The 24,684-nt window shown below is 36.8% G+C and overlaps 1 protein-coding gene across 5 annotated transcripts in view; it reads right to left on the bottom strand.

The window, feature by feature from the left end:
- Positions 1-15,728: 15,728 nt before the first annotated feature.
- ZNF608 (zinc finger protein 608) overlaps positions 15,729-24,684 on the bottom strand; it is a 115,847-nt gene continuing 106,891 nt past the window's right edge. For 3 of the 5 annotated variants that reach the window (XM_087715857.1, XM_087715859.1, XM_087715858.1), the window contains exons 6-9: positions 22,269-22,686; positions 21,604-21,776; positions 20,206-20,359; positions 15,729-16,729 (exon numbers count right to left, since the gene is read on the bottom strand). In XM_087715857.1, coding sequence (XP_087571983.1) covers positions 16,635-16,729; positions 20,206-20,359; positions 21,604-21,776; positions 22,269-22,686 — 840 coding nt within the window. In that variant the 3' untranslated portion in view covers positions 15,729-16,634. Of the gene's footprint in view, positions 16,730-17,315; positions 17,402-20,205; positions 20,360-21,603; positions 21,777-22,268; positions 22,687-24,684 lie in introns of those variants that run through there. The other 2 variants (XM_087715860.1, XM_087715861.1) reach the window with 2 other exon arrangements.

Consider the following 24,684-nt stretch of genomic DNA (forward strand, 5'->3'; position numbering starts at 1 on the left):
CCAGCAAGCTATTAATTGTTAGATACTAGCAGAGAGAAAAATTGGTTCTATATGCTCTGTGGTCAAGGAAAGGAGAAATGGGGACCTGAAATCTGTTACTATTGTTTAAAATGAGATTCATCAAATGGAGGTAATGTTATATTAAATACAACTTTGGGCCTACCATGTATCAAGCTTTTAACTGTCTCTCAGGGAGTACCTTAAAAGCTGTTATGCATGTGTTAGTGGCAAAACAGCATAGATATCCCAGCAAAGGATGATGATGTTATTCCCTTAGTCGAAACCAAGACTTGGTGAATCTATTGGCCAGATCTTTCTACATTGTCTGATCTTGCACTATTTCTTTGAATTCTTCTATGCTCTGGCTAGTGTCAGCTTTGACAGTGTCCAGTCACTCTGTTCTTTGATGGCCTGATTTCCTTTTACCGCTAACTCTTCCAAACATAACAGCTTTCTCCAGTATATCTCCTCTCATGACATGGTCAAAATAAGTGAGACACAACAAGAGTTGCCTCCTAATTATGAAAAAAATTAATATGCAAAAAATCATCTTTATTCCACCCAATATTGCTTTTAATTATATGACATTTTAATGGCTTGGTAGATGTGATAGGGAAGGATACAATAAAATCTCCATTCCCTCTCGATCAGCTGGGACTCGGGAGACAGAGAACAGATAGGGATGGGGCCAGTCAGAAGTGGCATTTACCAGTTCTTCAAACTACTCAAAATTTCCATTACCGCTTCTCCAGATCTGGTCAAAACCTGCTGAATACCACCTCTAATCTTGGAGTGAGAGAACTGGCAGCATCCACACAAGGCAAGAGATGGGGTTGGAGAAAGGGCCCTGAAAGTATCCAATTGAAGTAAAAGTAAATTGTTAGTCCATTTGGATTCCCAATACAAAGTGGGATGGCAGTGAAAGAGATCATTTCTCACTGGAATTGCTATCCTGAAGAAGCTTCAAGCAATTGATCAACCACAATTCACATGATACTAAAATAATAAATGAAATTGCTTAAAAGAAGATATGCATGACATATTTTAACATACAAAGTAATCCAGAAAAGCATTATTTTATCCAGGGCTATAAATGAAGTAAGGGGTGCTATGTATTGTTACAATAGGAAGTAGTGCATAGCTACTTTTGTGATTTTGGCTGATTACCAAAAGCTAGGCAAAGTTAGCTCCAGGAAGTCTCCAATCTTTAGGCTAATAGAAAAAAATAGAGGAAGATTAATTGATTGTTCGATCATGTGCCATCAATTGGTGTCAACTCTTAGTGACCACATAGATTTTCTCCATGATGACCTGCCCCTAATTTGATATTTTGGGCATTTTAGAGTTGCACTCATCACCACTATAACTGAGCCCATCCACTTTTGGGAACCTGGTCGTTTTTGCCTTGGTGAAAGGAGAACATTACTGAGATTTCTTAACTGTCTAAACAGAAGATGAAGGAGTCTTATATACTATAGGCAGCAGAAAAGAGAAATGGCTGATATTGGACCTAAACTGAGAATGCCAGTTGTTGCATTAACAAGAGGAATCAGACAGCAAAGGAAGATGTTATTATTTTTTTGAGTCAGATATTACAATACAATTTGGTCCAAGTTGATTTTGAAATTGTTGAAAGGTAGCCAAATATAAGTGGGATTAAAAGAATGGTTTTGATTTCAGACAACCAATAATCCTTCTATGTTATTAAACTTTAGAATGTTTTGGCCCTCATTCCAAAATTACTCTAGTAAGAGGGTTTTTTTTTTAGATAAAAATATTGTTAGCTTTTAGTCAGAGGACAGTTGATCTGGGCTAGTGGCCAAAGAAGTAACAGTACCAAAGTCAAAACTGTACCTGCATTAAAAAGATGAAGAGTGAAGAAGTATCTGAAGAAGTTTATAGTATGTTGAGATGCTCAAATATTTTCACCCACATTAACCTTTTAAATAGCTACAAGCCTCTTTGGAGGAAAACAGGAATATTCTCTCATCTGGCCTAAGTGATCTTAATGAAACTCTGAGGGAAGCTCTAAAGTTTCCTTTCTCAGGAAATTCCACTATAGGATTCCACCAATCTTACTTTTAAGAACTCATTAGTTTGAATATCCACCCTTTCCCTAATGTTGATCCACTTATCATCTGAAGTTGACTATTTCTAAAAGGGAATAGATGTAGACACTCAAACCAGAAATTGTGAATTTGAGTATAATGAGTAGCCATTCTGCTATGGTATGCAAAAAAACATCTCTTTGGGAAATTGCTGAGCAAATGATGCAAGAGGGCATGGAGTTGACATACTGTATAAGCAGGCTGCTGACACAAGGAATGCCAACATTTGCCCAATTCCTCAAGAAGGTGTACTGTATTTGAAATAAATTGGCCCTTTCCTAATGGTCTGGAAAATAAATTGAGTGGCCTTTGTTTGCAATTGTTGGCATTGATGAAGATTCATCTTGCTTTCCATTGCTTATTGCTTGTGTAGGCGGTATCTCACCTGCATTTTATAGATTAGAACAGCAATCTTCCACAATCATGGTGACCAGAGAGGCAAAGTATGAAGTGAAGGATATTCTGGACACTGTTTAGAATTTTTTGTTCAATGAAAGGCTATCCAAAATGAAAAAGAATGCAACAAACAAATATGTCCCACTTGCATGTGTTTTATCTACCATTCTCAGGAAAACTCCATCCACATGAGCCTATCACTGTTACAAGGATCTGGATGTGTTACAATTGAACATGATTCTGAATTTCTTGGAGTAGTGGCTACCAAAGAAGACAAAGAGGGGGTGAGGAATATTTTCCAGCTCCATCTATTTTGGGATTGCCAGACTGATGGAATAAAATGCAGGAACAACCAGAAAGGGATGAAGGAGCCCAGTCTAAACAACAGAATGAAAAAGATGGAGGTGAAAAATTGTACAGCTGCATAATAGGACTTTGTAATGATAAGGGGAATTGGCAACAGAAGAGAAGAGCAGTAAATATTCTTAAAGTTTTTCTGGATACATGGGAGAGACGATTGAGACCAATATAGGAGGGTAATGCAGGGGGTAAGGGAGATGGCCTACAGACAATACTCATCTAGTTCATCAACTTGGGATTTTCAAAGTCCTGGTTCAGAAGAGCTTTTTCTTAATTAACATCCTCCTCTGCCTAAGCTGGCTTCAAATCTTATGGGTGATTTACTGTCACTCTCATGGCAAAGAACACAGTTTATTCATCCCTGAGCAGGAATATCATCATGCTCCTATCTTGTAACATCTCTGAGTTTCCAAAAGAGGTGATATCTCCTTTCAGAATAGCAATAGCACTTAAACTTATATACTTCTCCACAGTGCTTTACAGCCTTCTCTGAGCAGTTCACAGTGTCAAGCAGGATTATATAATTCTGCTTGATGTTATACAAACACAACAGTCCAAATTATTAAACTAGCAGAGGTTGAACTGAATCACTTCATGGGTTTTACAGGCATCAATGAGTGAAAAATGTAGATGTAAGGGGGCTGGTCAGTTTGCATCTATTAAACTAAGTGTGTTTAATGATGTACAATATAGGACAACTCAATCCTCTTATTAATATGCATACGCTCCTTCCAAATGTGTATCTGCTCTCTTTCAGAACTCATTAAAAAAGCTGTACTAAATAGAAAGAAGAAAGATGCTAAAATAATTTATGCTTTTGTGGATAAGGTGGTCCTGCCAAAGTATTGTCCAATCAGCTTATTTAAAGTAATTGGCAAATTTTATACAAGACATCTCCCCTTCAAATGCTGGGATTGTTTAGAGAGTTAAAAGCAACTTACTAGTAGAAAGTAGGCTGGCATTAAGATGGATTTATTTACATTTGTTACTGCTTAATTTAGCATTACCAAATAACAATGAGAAGTATATTTTTGTTGATTTTATATAACATTGATGTTTGATGTCACATAAGTCTGTATCTATAAGAATACTATGTCTGCTTCTGGTAGGCACTTCAATATAACTTCTTGAAATCTAATTTTGGAGCTTCTCTGTAGGTTCCCAGTTCTAGCTTTTCCTTAGAGGCACTTTCAATAGAAGCCAAAGAACCTGTACCTCCACTGATTTACATTATTATTATACAATTGTATCACAGCAGCCAGTTGTTTTGCCGGATTTGGCATTGGTTACTAGTCGGACCCCACCCAGGGGCCTACGACGTCGTAACGTATTTTCGTAATATGCGTGCAGATCCAAGCAGTGCGGCTTTTTGCATTTGACTGATAGTGATTTTGTCAATTTTTAACTGTTTTAAATGTAATCCCAGTGCTTTTGAAATAGCACCCAGTGTGCCAATTGCCACTGGAATTACCACTGCTGGTTTGTGCCATAGTCGTTGAATTTCGATTTTTAAGTCCTAGTATTTTGCGATTTTTTCATGTTCCTTCTCGGCGACCCCACTATCACCTGGTATTGCGATGTCTATGATTGTGACCTTATTTTTCTCAACCAGTGTGATGTCTGGTGTATTATGCGCCAGTATTTTGTCCGTTTGTATACGGAAATCCCACAAGATCTTGACCATCTGATTTTCGGTGACTTTTTCAGGCTGATGTTCCCACCAGTTTGTTGCTGTTTTAATATTACAATTTTTGCACAAATTCCAGTGGATCATTTGTGCTACTGAATTGTGCCGCAATTTATAATCAGTCTGCGCAATTTTTTTACAGCAGCTGAGTATGTGATCAACAGTTTCATCAGCTTCTTTGCAAAGTCTGCATTTGGCATCATCAGAGGATTTTTCGATTTTGGTCTTAATGGCATTTGTGCGGATAGCTTGTTCTTGCGCAGCCAGGATTAGTGACTCTGTTTCTTTCTTTAATGTACCTGTTGTTAACCATAACCAAGTTTGTTCACTGTCCACTTTATCTTTTATTTTTTCCAGAAATTGGCCATACAGTGCTTTGTTCTGCCAACCCTCTATTCTTGATTTTATCACATCTTTTCTGTATTCTTGTTTCGTCTGTTGGGCCTTCAGTAGATTTTTGTTCTTCACTTCGATTAATAGATGTTCTTGACTTTCTTTTAATAACAACAACAACAACAACAACAATAATAATAATAATAATAATAATAACTCCGCCGTTGCCGGTCCCAAGCCCGGATGAGAAAGGAGGAGGGTTGTGGTCAGGTTGGCATCTGGTCCCGTTAAAAAAAAAACCGCCAACCCATACAATATGGTGAAAAAAACAAATAAGAATTCCATACTGCATCGGTCGTCGCGCGGGTTAACAAGGGCCGCGGCGGATGTTGGGGTCCCTGGACATCCGTCGACAAGTGGGCTACAAGTGGACCAGCCAACAAAATGACAAAAATATAGTGCAGATGAAAACCGTGCCATAATGGCCTGTTACTACAACTCAGAGCCAGAAAAAAGAGGCTATTTAAAGCGAATGTATGAATTATGGAAACAACAATATCCAGATTCAAATGTTAGTGAACAACGACTAGCAGATCAAAGGCGATTTATTATACGGAATAAAGTGTTTAGTGAAGTTGAACATGAGGAAATTCAGGCAAATTGCAAAACCCAAAAAACAATATCACAAGCGGAAATAACTGATATTCAAGACACAACTAAAGACATTATAGTAGAACTCCCAGAAGAAGCTCTCGGGGAGGAAATAACATCACCACCACTAGAACCAGTTATCACTGAACCAACTGATGAACTAACTCAAAAACAAAAAGAATTGAAGGATAAGATCATGGAGCATTTTCTGCTTAACGAGGAAAGGCAACGTTTACCATCACTAAAAACTGTGCCTAAGAAAATTTTGGCCGCTATCATGAAAATGGTTAATGCAGTGTTTTCAACAATTGAACCGGGATCCATCTTGGAAACAAACCAGTTAATGTACAGCGCAGCTGTAATAGTCACTAATGAACTAGGCATTAAAATTAAAGTACCTAGTCACACAACAGAAAAAGCATCAAAGCCAAAGTGGAAAATCCGTTTAGAACAAAAAATCAAAAAATTAAGGGCAGATGCTAGTAACTTAAAGAACATGCATGAGCAACGGCTTAAAAACAACAAAATCATAGATCGGCTAATCAGAAGATATAGATTGGATACAAGAAACATCAATGAAGCTGTAGAGATTGTAAAACAGCAGATAACAGCAACAGCTAGAAAAATTGAAAGATATGAGGCACAAATCATCCAATATAAACAAAATCAGCAATTTTGATCAGACCAACGGTTTTTTTAATCAAAGTCTTAATGTGAATGGTGACACCAAAAGTGAAAAACCAGAAAAGCAGGCCACAGTTGAATTCTGGAAAGAATTGTGGGAAAATGCAAAGGACTACAACAAGGAAGCAAAGTGGATACATGACTTTGAGAAAAGCATTGGCAACAAACAAATGCAAGTATTAGAAATAACAACTGAGATGGTCAAAAATCGAGTTAAAAAGGCAAAGAACTGGACATCACCTGGAAAGGACCAATTACATGGTTTCTGGCTCAAATATCTGACCAGTTTACATGCAATATTGGCCAGGCAACTGAATGAAATTTTACAAAAGGGCCAAATTGATGAATGGTTGACAACTGGAAAAACATACTTGATTCAGAAAGATCCAACTAAAGGAACAACACCTGAAAACTACAGACCAATAACATGCTTGCCAACAACCTTCAAATTACTCACAGGCATTATTGCAGATAACATGATGGATTATTTAGAAACAAACAACATCTTGCCAGTAGAGCAAAAAGGCAACAAAAGAAGGAGCAGGGGCACAAAAGATCAGCTTCTAATTGATAAAATGATATTAGAAAATTGTAAGAACAGAAAAACGAACTTGAATATGGTCTGGATTGATTACAAAAAGGCATTTGACTCACTGACACATAGTTGGATCATAAAATGCTTAGAAACAACTGGCATTAGCAAAAATATTACATCCTTTACTGAAAAGGCGATGAAACAATGGAGAACTGAGTTGGCAGTAGGGAATGAGATCTACGGAATGGTTAATATCAAGCGAGGAATTTTCCAGGGTGATTCACTTTCACCTCTTCTCTTCATCATCGCAATGATCCCACTATCAGTAATCTTTAAAAAAATGAAATTAGGCTACCAAACAGCCAAAGAAGCTGAAAAAATTTCACATTTACTATATATGGATGATTTGAAACTCTATGGAAAGTCAGAAACAGAAATCCAATCATTGACAAACACAGTCCGAGTATTCAGCACCGATATTTCAATGCAGTTTGGCATGGAAAAATGTGCCACTGTATCCATAAAAAGGGGCAAAATCACTGCATGTGAGGGAATTGAAATGCCCAATGGCCAATTAATTAAATGCAAAGAAAATGAAGCCTACAAATACTTAGGCATTCTGCAGTTGGATAACATCAAGCATGGAGAAGTAAAAACTGTTGTCAGGCGAGAGTACACCAACAGAGTTAAGAAAATTTTGAAATCTAAATTGAATGGTGGAAATACAATCAAGGCCATAAATACCTGGGCAATACCAGTTATAAGATACACAGCTGGTATAGTTAACTGGACACAAGCTGATTTGGACATTTTGGACCGAAAAACCAGGAAACTAATGACAATGCACTACAGTTTACATCCACGTGGTGATACTGATAGACTATATCTGGCCCGAAAATCAGGTGGCAGAGGATTATTACAAGTGAAGCAAACAGTTGAAGAATAAAAACATGCACTGGCTGATTATTTAAAAGAAAGTCAAGAACATCTATTAATCGAAGTAAAGAACAAAAATCTACTGAAGGTCCAACAGACGAAACAAGAATACAGAAAAGATGTGATAAAATCAAGAATGAAGAGTTGGCAGAACAAAGCACTGCATGGCCAATTTCTGGAAAAAAATAAAAGATAAAGTGGACAGTGAACAAACTTGGTTATGGTTAACAACAGGTACATTAAAGAAAGAAACAGAGTCACTAATCCTGGCTGCGCAAGAACAAGCTATCCGCACAAATGCCATTAAGGCCAAAATCGAAAAATCCTCTGATGATGCCAAATGCAGACTTTGCAAAGAAGCTGATGAAACTGTTGATCACATACTCAGCTGCTGTAAAAAAATCGCACAGACTGATTATAAATTGCGGCACAATTCAGTAGCGCAAATGATCCATTGGAATTTGTGCAAAAATTGTAATATTAAAACAGCAACAAACTGGTGGGAACATCAGCCTGAAAAAGTCACCGAAAATCAGATGGTCAAGATCTTGTGGGATTTCCATATACAAACGGACAAAATACTGGCGCATAATACACCAGACATCACACTGGTTGAGAAAAACAAGGTTACAATCATAGATATTGCAATACCAGGTGATAGCAGGGTCGCCGAGAAGGAACATGAAAAAATCGCAAAATACCAGGACTTAAAAATTGAAATTCAACGACTATGGCACAAACCAGCAGTGGTAATTCCAGTGGTAATTGGCACACTGGGTGCTATTCCAAAAGCACTGGAATTACATTTAAAACAGTTAAAAATTGACAAAATCACCATCAGTCAAATGCAAAAAGCCGCACTGCTTGGATCTGCACGCATATTATGAAAATACGTTACGACGTCCTAGGCCCCTGGGTGGGGCCCGACTAGTAACCAATGCCAAATCCGGCGAAACAACTGGCCGCTGTGATACAATTGTATAATCATCATCATCATCATCATCATCATCATCATCATCATCATCATCATCATCATCATCATTATTATCATCATTTTCAATCAACTTGGAAGACCTTGTAGATGGAACTATAGTCTATCTATCTTTAGTTTTCCCTAAAGATAAAGATTTCTCTAAATCTAGAGTTGTTAGATGACAAAAAAGGGACATTGGTTTAAAGGGAGATTAAACTAAGAGCAACTTTTGCTTTCAGAAGGGAAATCTAAGCTAAGGTTTTGCTCTGGCTAAATAGCTATATAACCTTGAGACGGTAAAATATGACAGCTTTTCATCTTAGTTTTTTTCAGCACACTGCCTTCAGCCTTATTGGAACAAAGATATTGATGCATTCCTTTTACAAAGAGGCTGTGCCCCTATCATCAAAGAACAGTTGAAACTCTGCCTTGTACTACTATGCTGCCAGTTTTATAATGGAATTGGTCACTTGTGTTTAATTCTAACCTTAAATAAACCCCCTAACAGTTAAGTATTTTGTATGTCTTGTCGTCCCATAAATCCTAATAGTGATGTCAGTTTTAAAGCTGCCAAATTTTGTTGGAAGGTTATGTTTTTAAGAAAAAATGCTGAAACTTATCCATTTTTACTCCATCTGGTTGCCCAAATGCATCAGTTTATAAATTAATTGCTAGAAATTGATTGAGGGATGGGTGACTTTTTATTTAAATTGTTTTTGGAGTACATTTTTATTATAGCTTATGGTGAGATTAACAAATACAAATAAAAATAAACAATGGTAGTTTAATTTTTTTCCCATAATGGAAGTTCTTAATAAGTATTTTAATTGCTGCTATTGAATGTGTTTGCACATATGTAAGAGAAAGAAATGTTTGTACAAAACATCTCTTTGAGGACTGCTACTAGCTTCTAAAACAGGATTATACAACTTTTTAATAGGCCAGGAACCTCAATTGACCATTAAGTGATATCTCAGGGGCTGTACTTCAAATGGCTGGGAAGAGATCCCAAGCAAAAACTAAATCCCATTTCATTTAATTTCCTTAACATTCAATAGATTTAACATGCTTTCTCTTGTTTAATAAGTGTTCCCTTCTGTCACATTAAGGATTACAATTTTGCAGCTATTTTGGCTTTGTACTGTGAGCAATTTCCAGTTTGGTTTGCACCCAGCACCCTCTCTCTATCAGAACAGGGCAAGCGTACGCACCACTTAGTTCAGCTAGCCAAAAATAGAGCTTTATTATTAAACATCGGCAAACAACAAAAGAGTTCATTGATAAAATGGGACAAAGGCAGGCAACAGCAGGGAGAGAGACATGAACAATGGGCAAGAGATAGAGACAAGAGATGCTATCAAAGAACAATTTATATGACATTTCTCCCTCTTTCTCTCCCTCCCACAGAGAGAAAGTTCAGACATATAACTCTGCAGAGCCTCTGGAAAGAATCCTGCTTGTAATTAACATGGAAAGTCCCAAAGAGAGTGGCCTTGGGTTATTCCAGCCTTAACTCTTTTATGTACGCCATGGCAGCAGAACAGAGAGGGAAAATACAACATCAACTGATCCCTTCCTTGACTCTTCATCATGAAAATGAACAGTTTGGAGGAAGAGTGTGATGTATTCAATAGGTTTGAGGGACATTACATGACATGTCAAAGGTTTCATTTTGCAGAAGACTGGGGCAGAATTTTGGGGAGGGGGTTCTTAAGTCATGAAACATTGAAGAGTTAAGGTATCACTTTTATTTCTTTAACCTACTTCTGCAAACATGCCCTACCTCAAAATAAAAGATGGCGGTGAATATTTTAGACTTTGAATTCTGAGAAGGGCTTCTGGAGAAATGATCTCTTTTTTCATCCTAGTGTAAAATCCCACTTACCATACCTATTGGTCTGATTATTATCCTCTTCTTAGTATGAGTTACAGTATTTTCTGATTGAAAATGAAGCACACGTTTTCAAAGTGAGGTGAAAAACAATAGTTCTGTTAATTAAATTGTGGAATTACAGAATTCAAAGCAGGAAAATATATATGGGCTATTATATATGGAATGCCAAACCACATTACTTATAGTATTTCTTTGCTGCTGTCTAGTGACCATCCAGATTTTTGCAATCAACATTTGAATAGTTTTAAAGAAGGCATAAGGCAGCTTTCCCAATAGGGTCAGTCCAGATATTATAGAACTGTAATTCATGTTATCATTAAATATCACAGCAACCTCGTGAGGCAGAAAGGGAAAAGAAGAGACTGTCCCAAGTGTCTTTAGCTTTGTAGTTGAATAATGACTTCAACTTGATTGAAACCAGGAGACTCTGAATTCTAGTCCTGCCTTAAGACACAAAGCTAGCTTTGGGGACACGGACACGGACACACGCACGCACACACACGCACACACACACACACACACACACACACATGTGTCTGTTATAACCAGGTACCAGGTTAGGAAAAGAAGTGCTAACTGGTAAATAATTTCCTACTTATTTAAAATTGTCATGTATTCTTTATGACACTTGATATATAAAGCTGGCATCCTTGGATGGAGAATAATTTTCCTCTTGGTTTTGCTTAATATTTTTTTAATGTTTGCTTTGTATTTTGTTGTATTTGTTTCGTTTGTATTTTTGTGCATTTTTAAAATAGCTTGCAATAATACAATAAAAATACACTAATTAAAAATATAAATATATCAGGAAAACTATATAGAGTAGAACTTAACACAGGAATAATTTGGATTCTTTTGGGTGCAAAAATGTTATAAAACTCTAAAAATTATTTATTCCACTCATTTGGGTAATATTTTCCTTAATTTTGAGCAGTTTTAAATTATATCAGAAACACCAGAATTCTTAATGCTAGCAAGGTGAAAATCAATTAGACATTTTAGTGTAAACCTCTTTCAAGTTTTTATTAGTGGGGAATATAATATTGATTTCACAAACTGTCCCACAATACTTTTTTCAGTTACCTCTTCCTTAGTGAATGTTAAATTGTAGAGCATTAGTGCCTACATGTTAACATTTAAATATTCAAGAAAAGAATAGGTCGGTGTTGCTAAATCAATAATTCTCATTGCTAGTCTTTAAAGAGGTTGAATGTAGCTCTGCAAAACCACAAGGACAAGAATGCTAATGTTCATTCCACTCTAGGCATAAAGATAAATAATTGCAGTTATCATTTGATTCTTCAGTTTGAAGTATTATGGGTATTTTATGTTAGCAACTTTTTATATAAGCTGTACAGTTTGAAAATTGTCAACTAGCATGTAAGATTAAAGCTTTATGAATCCCTTCTTCTTATGGAATAATTGCTGTCTTTTTTAGCAATACTGCAGTGTAACAAAATATTTTCCACTGTTATATGTATTATGGTGAGCTACCATTTCTGGCATCTCCTGTTAAATAGTCAGATGGTGACATGGGAGCCTTTTTATTTTCTTCCAGAGATCGTAATAACTATTGTGGTTAAGACTGGAGAAGCTTTCCTGAACTTTATGTCCCCTTGCAGTGGTATGTATCACTTCTGCAATCCCAATCAGCACTGCATGAAGCCGATCCACATGAAGCAAATTTCAAAAAACCAAAGTTCTAGCAAGAAATCAAATTGAACAGCAACAGAACTCATTTTAACTGATGGTTATAAGTCTGCGGCATAGTATTTTCTGCTTTCCAGAAATATTCTGCTTTAATGCTTTAAAAAGAATTTAAGATGCCGAGAAAATGAGATGTAAAAGGAATATTGACCAAGAAGAATATTGGTAGAGAAGTCAAATGTTTTGTTTCTTATCATGGAATATGTAGGAAAAGGGCACCATTAAGAAGCCATTCTAATTAAAGGAGATCAGGAATATATTCAGAATCAAATTTTAACAAAACTCTGGAATCATACCATATTCACTCAAGAATAGTTGTCACTGAATTGACAGGTCTCATTAATATTTTTGGTTGATTTTTAATCTTGCAATTTTTTGAAGAAAAGCAAAGTACCATACATTGTTCTCTATTTTTTCTCTCAATCATGACCTCGTGGGATAGGCTGAGATGAAGCTTAGTGTCTCTTAAGTCCAGTATCTTAACTACTTGCATCCCATATACAAGAGTACACAATTACGTATTTAAATCGGTTCTCGGTTAAGCGATAGGTAAATTTTACAAAGGAAGGTTGAAAAAAAATATGGGAAATTAAGAGATCACAGTCCTGAGTTACAAGTAGGTTGTCTCTCTCCAAACTTGGTAAGAAGTAACTGAATAAATAAATGTAAAAGAATGTAAATTCATCCCAGTGTGGATTTGGCTGAAAGTGCTGACATGGAACATAGGAGATTCAGATCACAGCCTGCCTTCAATTATGGAAATTCATGGGATGGGCATCAGTCATGGGATTATTGTGGAGAAAACAGAAGTGCAGATATTTTTTGTATCATTCTGAGTTTCTAGAGAATATCGAATACATGTTTTATATTACTTTTCTCCAAGAAGTGCAAGAGAACACATATGTGGTTCAACAAGTATTTTCTTCTCAAAACAATCCTAATGGGTTGATTAGTTATCAAGTCTGTCTAAATGTCACTTACCGGTAGTTGGGGGAAAATTAGTAGGGATTTGAATTTTGACCTGATATTCTAATAGCTATATAATCTATAGATAGAATGGAAATGCAGGAAGTCCTTGACTTACAACAGTACATTTAGTGACCAAAATTACAACGGCAGTGAAAAAAGTGACTTATGGTTTTTGACACTTACAAGTGTCTCCATGGTCATGTGACCAAAATTTGGACACTTGGCAACTGACTTATATTTATGATGGTTGCAGTATCCGAGGATCATGTGATCCCCTTCTGTGACTTTCTGACAAGTGAAGTGAATGGGGAAGCCAGATTCAACAACTACAGTAATTCACTTAACAACTGTAGGAAGAAGTTGGAGCAAAATTCACTTAACAAATATTTCAATTAACAACAGAAACTTTGGACTCAATTGTGGTCGTAGGTAGAGGACTACCTGTATTGTAAACATGGAAAAATGAGGCTGATACACAACAGGTTAAATGCATAAAAAGCAGTTGTTTTTAAAAACGGATGTTAGGTATTTGGGTCTATTTTTGAAATGGGACTATTTTGTTTTGGGCAAAGATTGTTTCTGCGATGAGAGTAGGAAAACAAGGCCATCAGCAGCTGAGGTGAGGCATGGGAAGCATTGGGAAGATCGGGAGTGTCGGACCAATGCAACAGCTGCCTTGGCAATTGGTGAGAAGAAGTGACAATATCCATCAGTCTTGATCTCTTCAACCTATCTGGAGTTTTCCCCCCAAATCTTGAAAAACCAAAGCATTCTCATCGTTGGTGGATGGTTCAGTGAGCCTCTGTATTTCAACTTAAAGCTTTGCTACTGTATATAACGATTTGTAATTTAAAATTATTTATAGGTATGCTCAGTCTTGACAATCAGGACATGTAAATTGAAGCAATAATTAAAAAACCTGTCATGCCTTCAGGGATTATTTCTAAATCAAAATCCTCCATCTCTTTTATTGTTCTCATCAATGTTCTACATAGGATTAGTTTTACTTGTTAAAACTGCACAGGAAACTTATTTTTGTTTCTTAGAATTTGCCATGTTCACCTATCATTCTAATGTGATTTTGTTTATGATTTGTTGAACAAAGAGCATGATTTCATTCAACATGAATGAAGGCCAACAACAAAATACTTCCCCACCTCTCTCACAAACACATGTAATGGTTTAGAGCAGTGTATTTCAACTTTGGCAACTTTAAAATTTGTGGACTTTTATCTCCTACTATTCCCCAGCCAGAATGCTGGGAATTCTTGGAGTTGAAATCTACGCATCCTAAAATTGCTAACGGTGAGAAACATTGTTTTTCTGCAAAAATTGCAATGTACTCTTTGCTTCTTCAATTCCATCAGTAGCCAGCCATAAATCCAGGGGATGATCAGCAATCAAGACATTTTCCATCCACCTAGGTTGATTAATTTATATTTGGTATTTATTTTGCAAGCTGCTTTGAAATATTTTTCCCCTCTTTAAAAGAAAACTATTTTTGAGCTTGGGCAATTTGTTAATTAAAATACTTTTGTTGAATTAATATGAAATTTTGATTTGAAAATTTGCCATGAATAAACCATAGTTTAAATGAATAAGAGAATCTGCAGTTCAGATTAGAAAGAAAGCTAAGTAAGTAAGTTGAAACATGAAGTGAATATTGGGGATAAATATGTGGCTGATTCATTTGGTACTAAATTATTAGCATTATATCCAAAATCATTAGGAAGCTCTGTTGTTTCTACTATAAGCTGTTACCAATACAGATCTGCTGTAGCTCTGCATTCAGCAATTTCACTTATCTAGCTGAAACTCAGCTCTTCATTGATTTTCTGGCTTGAATGATGCCACTACTTAAAAACCGAATAGATCACAGCTCCCCTCAGAGTAGCCCAAAACCTCTATTAAATTATAGATACAATTGCAAAATACCCAAGCCCCAAAGAGGTATGCTTCTCCTTAATATCAAGTAAAGACTATATGGTAATAACCAAGGTTTTCAAAAGATTCCAGAAGTTTCATTCTTCCTTCTGAGGAAGCTTAGCTTTTCTTCAGTTTTCATTTCTTTTTCTTCTGACACTTCAGCATTCCACTCCTAAACTCTACAGTTTTAATTATTTGATTCTTTCTATTTTTCTTTCAATTTATCCCCTGGAGAAGAAGAGACAACTTGCCCCCTGTGCTTGGGCAGTGGCAGCCCATTTCAACTCAAGGTACAAGATTCTACACTTTAGTAAAAGGGCATTTAAATTTTATTCTAGAAGCTCTTTTCCAGACTGCTCAGACAGTTCCCTGGTTCCCAAAGGGGAGAGGTATGCCAGTCAAGTCCATGTTACACTATGTTTCAAGAAAGGAGAAGACAAAAGATTTGAACTTCCTCTGGATTATGTACTAGAATTTCCTTTCCCAAATTTTGATCAGAAATTCTTGTATAAATATGAGAAAGTGCTCTTTGCTCAATGATTTCCGAATAACCATGTGACACCAGAAAATACAAAAAACAGCATTTTTTTTTAATTCTGATTGCCAAATTATTTAAGGCAAGTATAAAAATGAAAGCATTCAATATACATCTTACATAAAATAAACTAGATTACAGCATAAAACAAGTAACGAGGCAATGGCATTAAAGTCTCTCTTCTAAAACGGGATAATTGTAAACATTAAAAAAAAGACTGCAGGACTATTCAAGTAATAGAACAATCACAGACGTCTTCTGGTATGCAGGCTATTGGGTTATTTGCCATTCAAGATTATAAAAAAAGACATTTCATTATTCACAGATGCTCATTATTTTCCCATTTTAAAATCTATACATTATGTACAACACAGTTTTTGTGGTACTGGCAAGCCCATGCCTTCCAAATGTATATTTTTCACAATACACAATTACAATGAAACAGTTAATACAGTAACATTTTATACTGATGCATCTTAATAGGAGCCACCAAATAGACATCTAAATTGTACCAAAGTGTCATCGTCATTATCACAGTTAGCCTCTACTGAGGTTGTGGGCAATATTAGAAGAGTATGCAAGTTTCAGGCACACAGATACATAACATTAGTTATTTACAATTTTTAAAAAGGAAAAAAAAGGAAGAAAATAAGGAACAAACAACCTTTTGTGGATAACGCTTTTTAAACAAGACAAATACACTTTTTCATTTACTTGTGTGGTTTACAACTTAGTATTAGACTCTTTGTATGAGCCTAATTACAGATACAAAAAAGTAAAGAATATATATATATATTTATATTTATATATATAAGCATATATATATATATATATATATTTATAAACAGAAGTCTAAATACAGCAACATTTGTTACTCTGAGATAAAAATCTGCAATTTACAAAAATGAAATGACTGGTTTTTGCCTGCCATTAAGGCATTTCAAATTAACACCATGGAACTGATGTCTGTAATAAAGCGCTTATTTTCATGTGATCCAGTCACATGATGATGTACATGTCCAGATTTATCATTCTCTGAAAAGAAACAGAAAACAAGAAAACCTTTTAGAATAACCTATTTCTAACTCTGTAACATCAACAGTCTCAATAAGTGGGTAAAAATACTGTTATCCTATAGCAAATCAGACAGATATTTAATTATCTGTTAATTAATGCACATTTATTTATAGATAGAGCTTCCATTCACTAGGTACAGTTGAATACTAATGCTGTTTAAATGCAGATATTTTACTTAAAAATATGTGCTGTCTCAAAGTGCCCATTTTTCTTACAGATTTATGACATCACGAAGATGAATATATGTATTCACACACACACACACAATCACACACACACTTACATACACAGCTAAATCATACTCTGTGTAAATCTAAATGACCTGCTGTTACATGATGGACAGGATGATTCATTTTTTCAGAAGAATAGTATCTGCTTCAGTGATCAATTAACTACGCTATGGTAACAGCTCTGTGGAAAATGTTATGATGAGGACGATAATGCTCTCATTAACGGACAAAGTATCTTTCCTACAAAGACTGCCCTCAAAATATAGAACAATTTTCCCTTTCCTATTAAGATAGCTGAGTATAATTCACAATATTTACCTTCTTTGTGCAGGAAACATACCAGATGCAGATGCCTGAGCAGCCACCTGCTGAGTAGCAACAAGGGCAGCAGAGGTCAGCCCTGGAGAAAAGTGAAATGGTATATCTCAGGACATGTGTGCTGGTACTTACAAAAGTCAACAATAGCTACAGACCTCCGTATTAACAAGACATGAATCACAACAGCACCATTATATTTTCTGCAGAAGGCATACCTAATTACTGCAAGCAAGCTGGTGAAAGCCCTGCCTAGCTGTTCTAACCAGCATGCCTTTTTTAGATTCCACCTAATAGGCATTTTATAAGAAAAGAAGGCTTTCTGCCTTATTGTATTATTTTCCAAGTACTGTACTGCATGGTGCTAAATGGTTTGCATGAATTCCTGAATAGGAATCTCAGTAAAAATAATAGGCACCAGAAACAACAAGAATCAAAAGTCAGTGTGAGTTACAGCAAAGATGTTATAGCTTCTCAAAACATAATGCTTGCATAATAGCTATCGCTTTAGTGTTTTTCTTTCTGAATGCATATAAATATCTCATAAGGCATATGGAACCATAAAGTGCAGTCAGTACTTTACATAAAAGAGACATTGGCAGGGCACTAAATGAACATAATGAGTTAACACTTTTTCAGCTATAAACATCACAGAAGCTCTTTGGATCAGGTAAGAAATGTAGCCTTTTAATATTAGTAGAATACAGGGACAAAGCAAAAATGCTATTTTCTACTGCTTATGATTAACCTCCAGTAATATATTATTTAATAAAAACAATCTTGGTTCTAAAACTATATGAACTAAATGGCGAACAGAAATCTTGTTCCATTTTTTAAAAAAAAATTATATAAATCTACTCATACTATTTACATATTCTCTGTTTTAAAACCCTTTGGATTTTTAAAATCAATGTAACCTTAAGTTCACCATGTTATCCGAAATACCCATAGTGGATTATATGGCTTATTAGCAGCAGAATCCTAATAATACTTACTCAGTAAGCCAACAAACTTTTACTCCCTATCAATACTGAGGTGTTTCAGAAGACAAAAGGCCTTTCTACTCGTAGGAAACCAACTGCCTCCCTTCTCCCCCCCCAACACACACACTTCTGCTAGCAAGGGTGCCCTATTGGCTGCAGTATGTTGTCAAAAGAATTTAGATTTAGATTTTATTTGGTTTGTATGCCGCCCTATTCCCGAGAGACTCAGGGCGGCTAACAATAAAAAGGGGAGGGGATACAAAAATAAAATAAAAAACAGCAATTTAAAATTCAACAACAGTCGTAACCTCGAATGGGGCTGGATAGTTCAACAGCCCCAGGCCTGCCGGAACAGCCAGGTCTTAGTTGCTTTGCGGAAGGCCGGAAGGGTAGTAAGGGTCTGGATCTCAACGGGGAGATCGTTCCAGAGGGCCGGAGCAGCCACAGAGAAGGCCCTCCCCCAAGGAGTCGCCATCCGACATTGGCCGGCAGATGGAATTCGGAGGAGGCCTAGTCTGTGGGATCTGATAGGTCTTTGGGAGGTGACTGGCAGGAGGCGGTCTCTCAAGTACCCAGGTCTGATACCATGTAGGGTTTTTAAAAGTAACGACTAGCACCTTGAAGCGTGTCCGGAGACCAATGGGCAGCCAGTGCAGCTCGCGGAGGATAGGTGTAACGTGGGTGTACCGAGGTGCACCCACGATCGTTCATGCGGCTGCGTTCTGGACAAGCTGAAGTCTTCGAACACTCTTCAAGGGCAGCCCCATGTAGAGCGCGTTACAGTAGTCCAGTCTTGAGGTGACGAGGGTGTGAGTGACTATCCGAAGGGCCTCCCGGTCCAGGTAGGGCCGCAATTGGTGCATCAGGTGAACCTGGGCAAAGGTCCCCCTGGTCACAGCCGACAGATGATGTTCTAAAGTCAGCTGTGGATCCAGGAGGACTCCCAAATTGAGAGCCCTCTCTGAGGGGCGTATAATTTCACCCCCCAGGCTGAGAGATTTAATAGCTGGGCCATCTTTGGGAGGGAGCATCAATAGCCACTCGGTCTTGTCGGGGTTGAGCGAAAGCTTGTTCGTTCCAATCCAGACCCTGACAGCCTCCAGGCAGTGGCACATCACTTCTACCGCTTCACTGAGTTGGCACAGGGCGGACAGATACAACTGTGTATCATCCACATATTGATGATATTTAATCCCGTGCCGGCGTATGATCTCACCCAGCGGCTTCATGTAGATGTTAAATAGGAGGGGGGACAGGACCGAACCCTGCGGCACCCCATAATTGAGGGGCCTAGGGGGTCGATCTCTGCCCTCCGACCAACACCGACTGCGACCTGTCCGAGAGGTAGGAGGAGAACCACTGAAGAACGGTGCCTCCCACTCCCACCTCCCACAACCATCGCAGAAGGATACCATGGTCGATGGTATCGAAGGCCGCTGAGAGGTCAAAAAGCACAAGGATAGAGGAGTATTAAGAACTTAATAAGGAGAACAGAAGGAATGAACAAACCAAGTTATGGTGTACCCAAACCTGACCAAGAATAATGGCATGCTCACAATGCCACTACAGAGTTAGGTATGGCTAAAGGCAGTCTTTGAATCAATAGAAGCTTCAACACAACACAACACACACACACACACACACACACACACGTGCACTTCCGTTGCATAATATCCTCACCTTCCTATCAGCCATGCAGAGATATGAAAATAGCACCCTTTAAGTCAGCCCACTGCACCTTAGATGGCTATGGCCATTTGAGCCAGTTGGGCTAGCTTTAAGATTGCCTTTCTGTACCCATATCCTGGCAATAAGCCCCAATGAACAACAGGTTCTGTAAACAATGTGGTCACTACCTAAAGCAAATATTTTTTAGAATAAAGGGTAGGGAAAAGTTGATACTCACCTTGAAATGGATCATATTGACCTGGAATTAGCGGGTAGCCCATTCCAACATGTGTATGGTGATGTGTATGAAGATGCCGTTGACTAAAGGGAGAATGACGATCTCGTTCCCTTTCTGCTTCTCTCTCGCGTTCAGCTGTAGATTTTTCCACAGGCTAAAAACAAAACATATTGAGAAAAATTAATGGATGACTCCACACTTCTTTAGAAGTGAGTTATTCAGTTTCTAGTTAATGTCTTGTATCTCCAATATATCCCAGGTGTGTGGCAACATCTTTGCCATGTTAAAAGCTAAGCATGGTTGAATCAAATTAGTTCTTCCAACAAAGAATCCCAGACTATTATTTAGATTGGGGGGGGGGGGAGGGACCCATCACTTCTGTCCTGCTGCCAAGAAAACTACATAGAGATATTGCATTGTGCAACATCTGTCAGTTATTAGAAAACTGAGCATGACTCAAAGAAGACTTTATATTTTACCTGTCATCTGAACCACTGACACCTTGTACCATCCTGCACCTGTGTTATTCCAGTTACTCTGCTAACAAAACTACACCCAATTGGCTTGAAAAAGAAGACAACTATTTTAATCAAATATGGAGCTTTTGTTTACAGCAATTAAAGTTTCTTCAATTTATCTAAAAAAAATCACCTATTTTTAAAAAATAATTTGATGGTGACATTCCAAAAACTAAGGAGAGGTGCAAAGGCTTTATTGTGTTCCTTATTCTGATTAAGGTTTATAAACTTATTTTAGCTTTATTACTGTACTTTGAGATTTTTAAGTATCATTTAGGAGAAAATACAATGAAACAGAATACACAGTACAATTAAAAGTAGCATATGCTTCTTTAATTTTGATTCCTTTAGGAAAGCACAAACTAACTTAAATCATGATTTGTTGTCAAATATGATTTTTTTTGCATCATGCAACACAATGTGATCATTTGTAATGTATGGATTTCTATACTTCTATTAAAATAACTGCATGCTGATTATGTAAAGTTTTGTTCTGTGCAAAAAAGATATCTCCGTGTATGCTTGTATTTAAGGTTATGTATATCGCCCTGCTTTATCATATCATCCCTGCAGATTATTTTCCTCAGTTCACTGATATTACCTCTGACAACTGTCATCATCTGAATCATTTTATTCATTACTGATAGTACAATGTTAGCTTCTATAAATCATTGAAAGCAGCAATATTTCTGGCAGGGGATGGTGAAAAGGTGGAAACAGGTGGTAGTTTAGAGGTGTTTTTGGAACGTGTTATGATAAACATAGTCTTCTTAATGTATGACTATCTCAATTCTATTTAGGTATATGTACCAGTTAAAGTTAACCTCACTCTTCCAGTTATCCAATTAATGCAATTCATTAAGAACAAGCTATATCTTACCACAGGTGACTTGCTGCGATACTGGTTGGCATGCTGCTGCAACAAATCCAGTGCTTTAGATTCAGTGGTTGATTTTACGCTGATGCTAGGGCTGGTATTGACTTTTTCCACCTCTTCTCTCCCAGACATCTTTCCGTAAACAGGATAATGAAATCCTGGTGAGAGATAGGCCCCTGCAAATAAAAAAAATAAAGGTACTCTCAAGTTACTATTTACAATTGGGGAATAAGGCAATTTCAAATGCATGAAATGCAAATTACAAAAATTGTATTCAAGGGATTAGATTTCTCTTGTCAAACGTGGCTATTTGAACCTGGCAAATGAAAAGTTATAAAGAGGGTTGAACATATTGCAAATTCAAACATTTAGGGATTTAAGTAGAAGAAGTAATAACTGTAATGGTTCTGAGAGTAAATGCTTACAATATTTTTTTATAGGCAAGCCACTATCCTGAGTGTAATAGCCCAGAGGAATGCCAATGGAGGCAGAAATTGTATTTGGAAATGATGATAATTCATAAAAAATAACTGCTATGTTAAATTTATTTCACTTCTAGACCTTTGCAAAAGAAATTGAATCTCTGAAGCTTCTAATTTTCCTTTGCTTCTAAAAGTCAAAGTCAAAGTCAAAACTGATAGGCCTATTCAGTTTAATTTGATACATACCTGGATAACTATGCATGAGAACAGGAGAAACAGCGCGGTATGCAGGATGATTGGGATCATACATTTGTGGGTAAGGGTAAGCATGCAAGTACTGTATATATGACTGATGCTGAGTCATTGGAGAGGAAACAGCCACTCTGGTACCCCGGGATTCCTTCCAATTTACAGCAGTCTTTTGATCATCATTTTTTATCTTGTTCTCCTCCAGTGGCTGAGAATCAGAACGCTTCATCTCCTTAGGCTCTTCTTTAATGCTGTTCAATGAAACTGGAAGGCTGGAGAAAGAAGCTTCTTTATTAGGTGTTTTTCTGGGGCTATCTTCTTTTAATTTTTTTTCACGGTCCAGTTCTTCCACTTTCTGCTGATCAAGATATTTTGGCTGATATACATAATGATGCCATGTTCTTGTATCTGGGTCCTGATAGGAAAGGGAAAAAAGGGAGGGGAACCATTTTAAAATTTACACTTTAAAAGAACATCCTATAACCACTGTGGTCCAGAGGACAGAGCCAAAAAAGTCAAGAGTGGAGCCGGCAAACAGAGAAGGGTTTTGCAGCTTCCAAAAAATGCAATGTCAACCTGAGTGAAATTTGTGTTGGAATTGTGGGCATGTCTTTATCACTGGAGTTTGCATGTGACATAACTCAGCTTCACTTCTTTTACTGGTATCTCAGTCTGTTCTCCTGGCAGATCTCTTGCAGTTACTGAGCAGAAAATAGCTTCAAGACAGCAGAAACGCCTCACTAACTCCATCCAGCTGGCCTTTTGCTTTTTTTATAGAGAGAGAGCTAGGAATGTAATCTTAGCCTCTATCTAAATTTCACAAGGTAGAAGTCATTTTGCGATGTCACATACTGCTTTGGAGACCTCCATAAGCTGGAAAAGGACTAATGTGCAATGCAGGAGGATACAGTTTGTCATATAGAAGTCTTGTTTGCCTTAGGAAAATAGCAAAAGCTTGCAATTTTTAAAGCCATAGTCATGGACAGGAATGAATGGCAATAGTATTTCATTAAAAATTAATATAAAGTACAAAAAATTGCTTTCATCGAACTTAAATGGACCTTCACTACCTTAACGGAAAAAATACATAACATATAAAATTTAAAGATTCAACTGTCATCTTGGTTTTATTTTAGGAACTTTGAAGGCAGAAATAACACTTTGATTTCTAAATAAGCATATATGTATGTATGTATGTGTGTGTGTGTGTGTGTGTGTGTATGTATATATGTATATATATATGAATGATGAATGATGAAGGGAAAAGTTTGAATGATGAAGGGAAAAGTTTTGAAAGAAGTGCAATAAATGCATGACAAGTCCCACAAACCAAATTGATTTACTTGTATGCTTTTTGCCCAGCAATCTCCATTTTTTGTGTTTTGAAACTGAAATAGTTTACGTTTACTGTGCAACATAGACAAAATTGAGACTGCCCAGCTGTGGGAAATATGCAACAGAGCTCTTTGGACAAGGGCCTCACTCTTACCATACAGAAACGGAAATTCACATTTATGGAGAAAAGTAGGGGGGAAAACACCCTTATAATGTAATTAAAGAGTAGCAGTAGTACATTTGCATATTCAATTACACTTTATACGATAAAGGTATTAAACAGTATGCTTCTTTATATATAGTAACAAGCAATCTTATATGGAGCTTGAGTAAGTATGCATAAGAGAAGACTGAAAATGGTTTTTAACTACTTGTAGATAAAATTAAGTATTCTGAATCTATTACGGTATTTATTAACTAAATTCATTACAACAAACAATGTACTAAATCCAGACTTAGAACGTACACTTTTAAATAACTGAAAACTGAGCTCCGTTGACTGCAATAGGTATTCTTCTTTAAGTCTGAATCTAATTCAATGCATGAAAGTATTAATTTTTGGGGGGGACTGTAATATCTCCAAACTGAGGAACAGGTTGGGGAATTCTGAAGATTATGGTTTCTGTTTTTTATCATACTATTTTGATTGTTATCAAAACATTTTTTAAAAATTATTCCAATCTCATGAACTAGAACTTGTATTTTACATTTCATCAAATGTTTTCAGGATCATAAAAAAGGTGCTTCATTTGTTAAATCAATGTGGTGTTTGTTAAGCAAATGCTCCAGCTGTTAAGTGAACTCATTATCCGCTATTGGCGGTTCTTGGCAAAAACCAGAAATAAATACAAGTTTCTGGCAAAAAATGTTGTAGAACATGGTTATGTGATTGCAAAAATGTGGACTGATCATGTGACTAGGGAGCCTCAGGTGGCAGCATTGGAAATTCAAATCCAGATCCTAAGTACCTTTTGGAGGTTCATTGTACAGGATTACCTGTACTTACATGCTACATATTATTGCAGCAGATTGAGAAAATCTTAACTGGCCCAAAATCACGCAGCTGAATTTGTGTCCA

Source organism: Thamnophis sirtalis, unplaced genomic scaffold (genome assembly GCF_051295495.1).
Source record: "Thamnophis sirtalis isolate CommonGarterSnake01/CBP01778 unplaced genomic scaffold, rThaSir2_p1.2 scaffold_5, whole genome shotgun sequence".
NCBI lineage: Eukaryota > Metazoa > Chordata > Lepidosauria > Squamata > Natricidae > Thamnophis > Thamnophis sirtalis.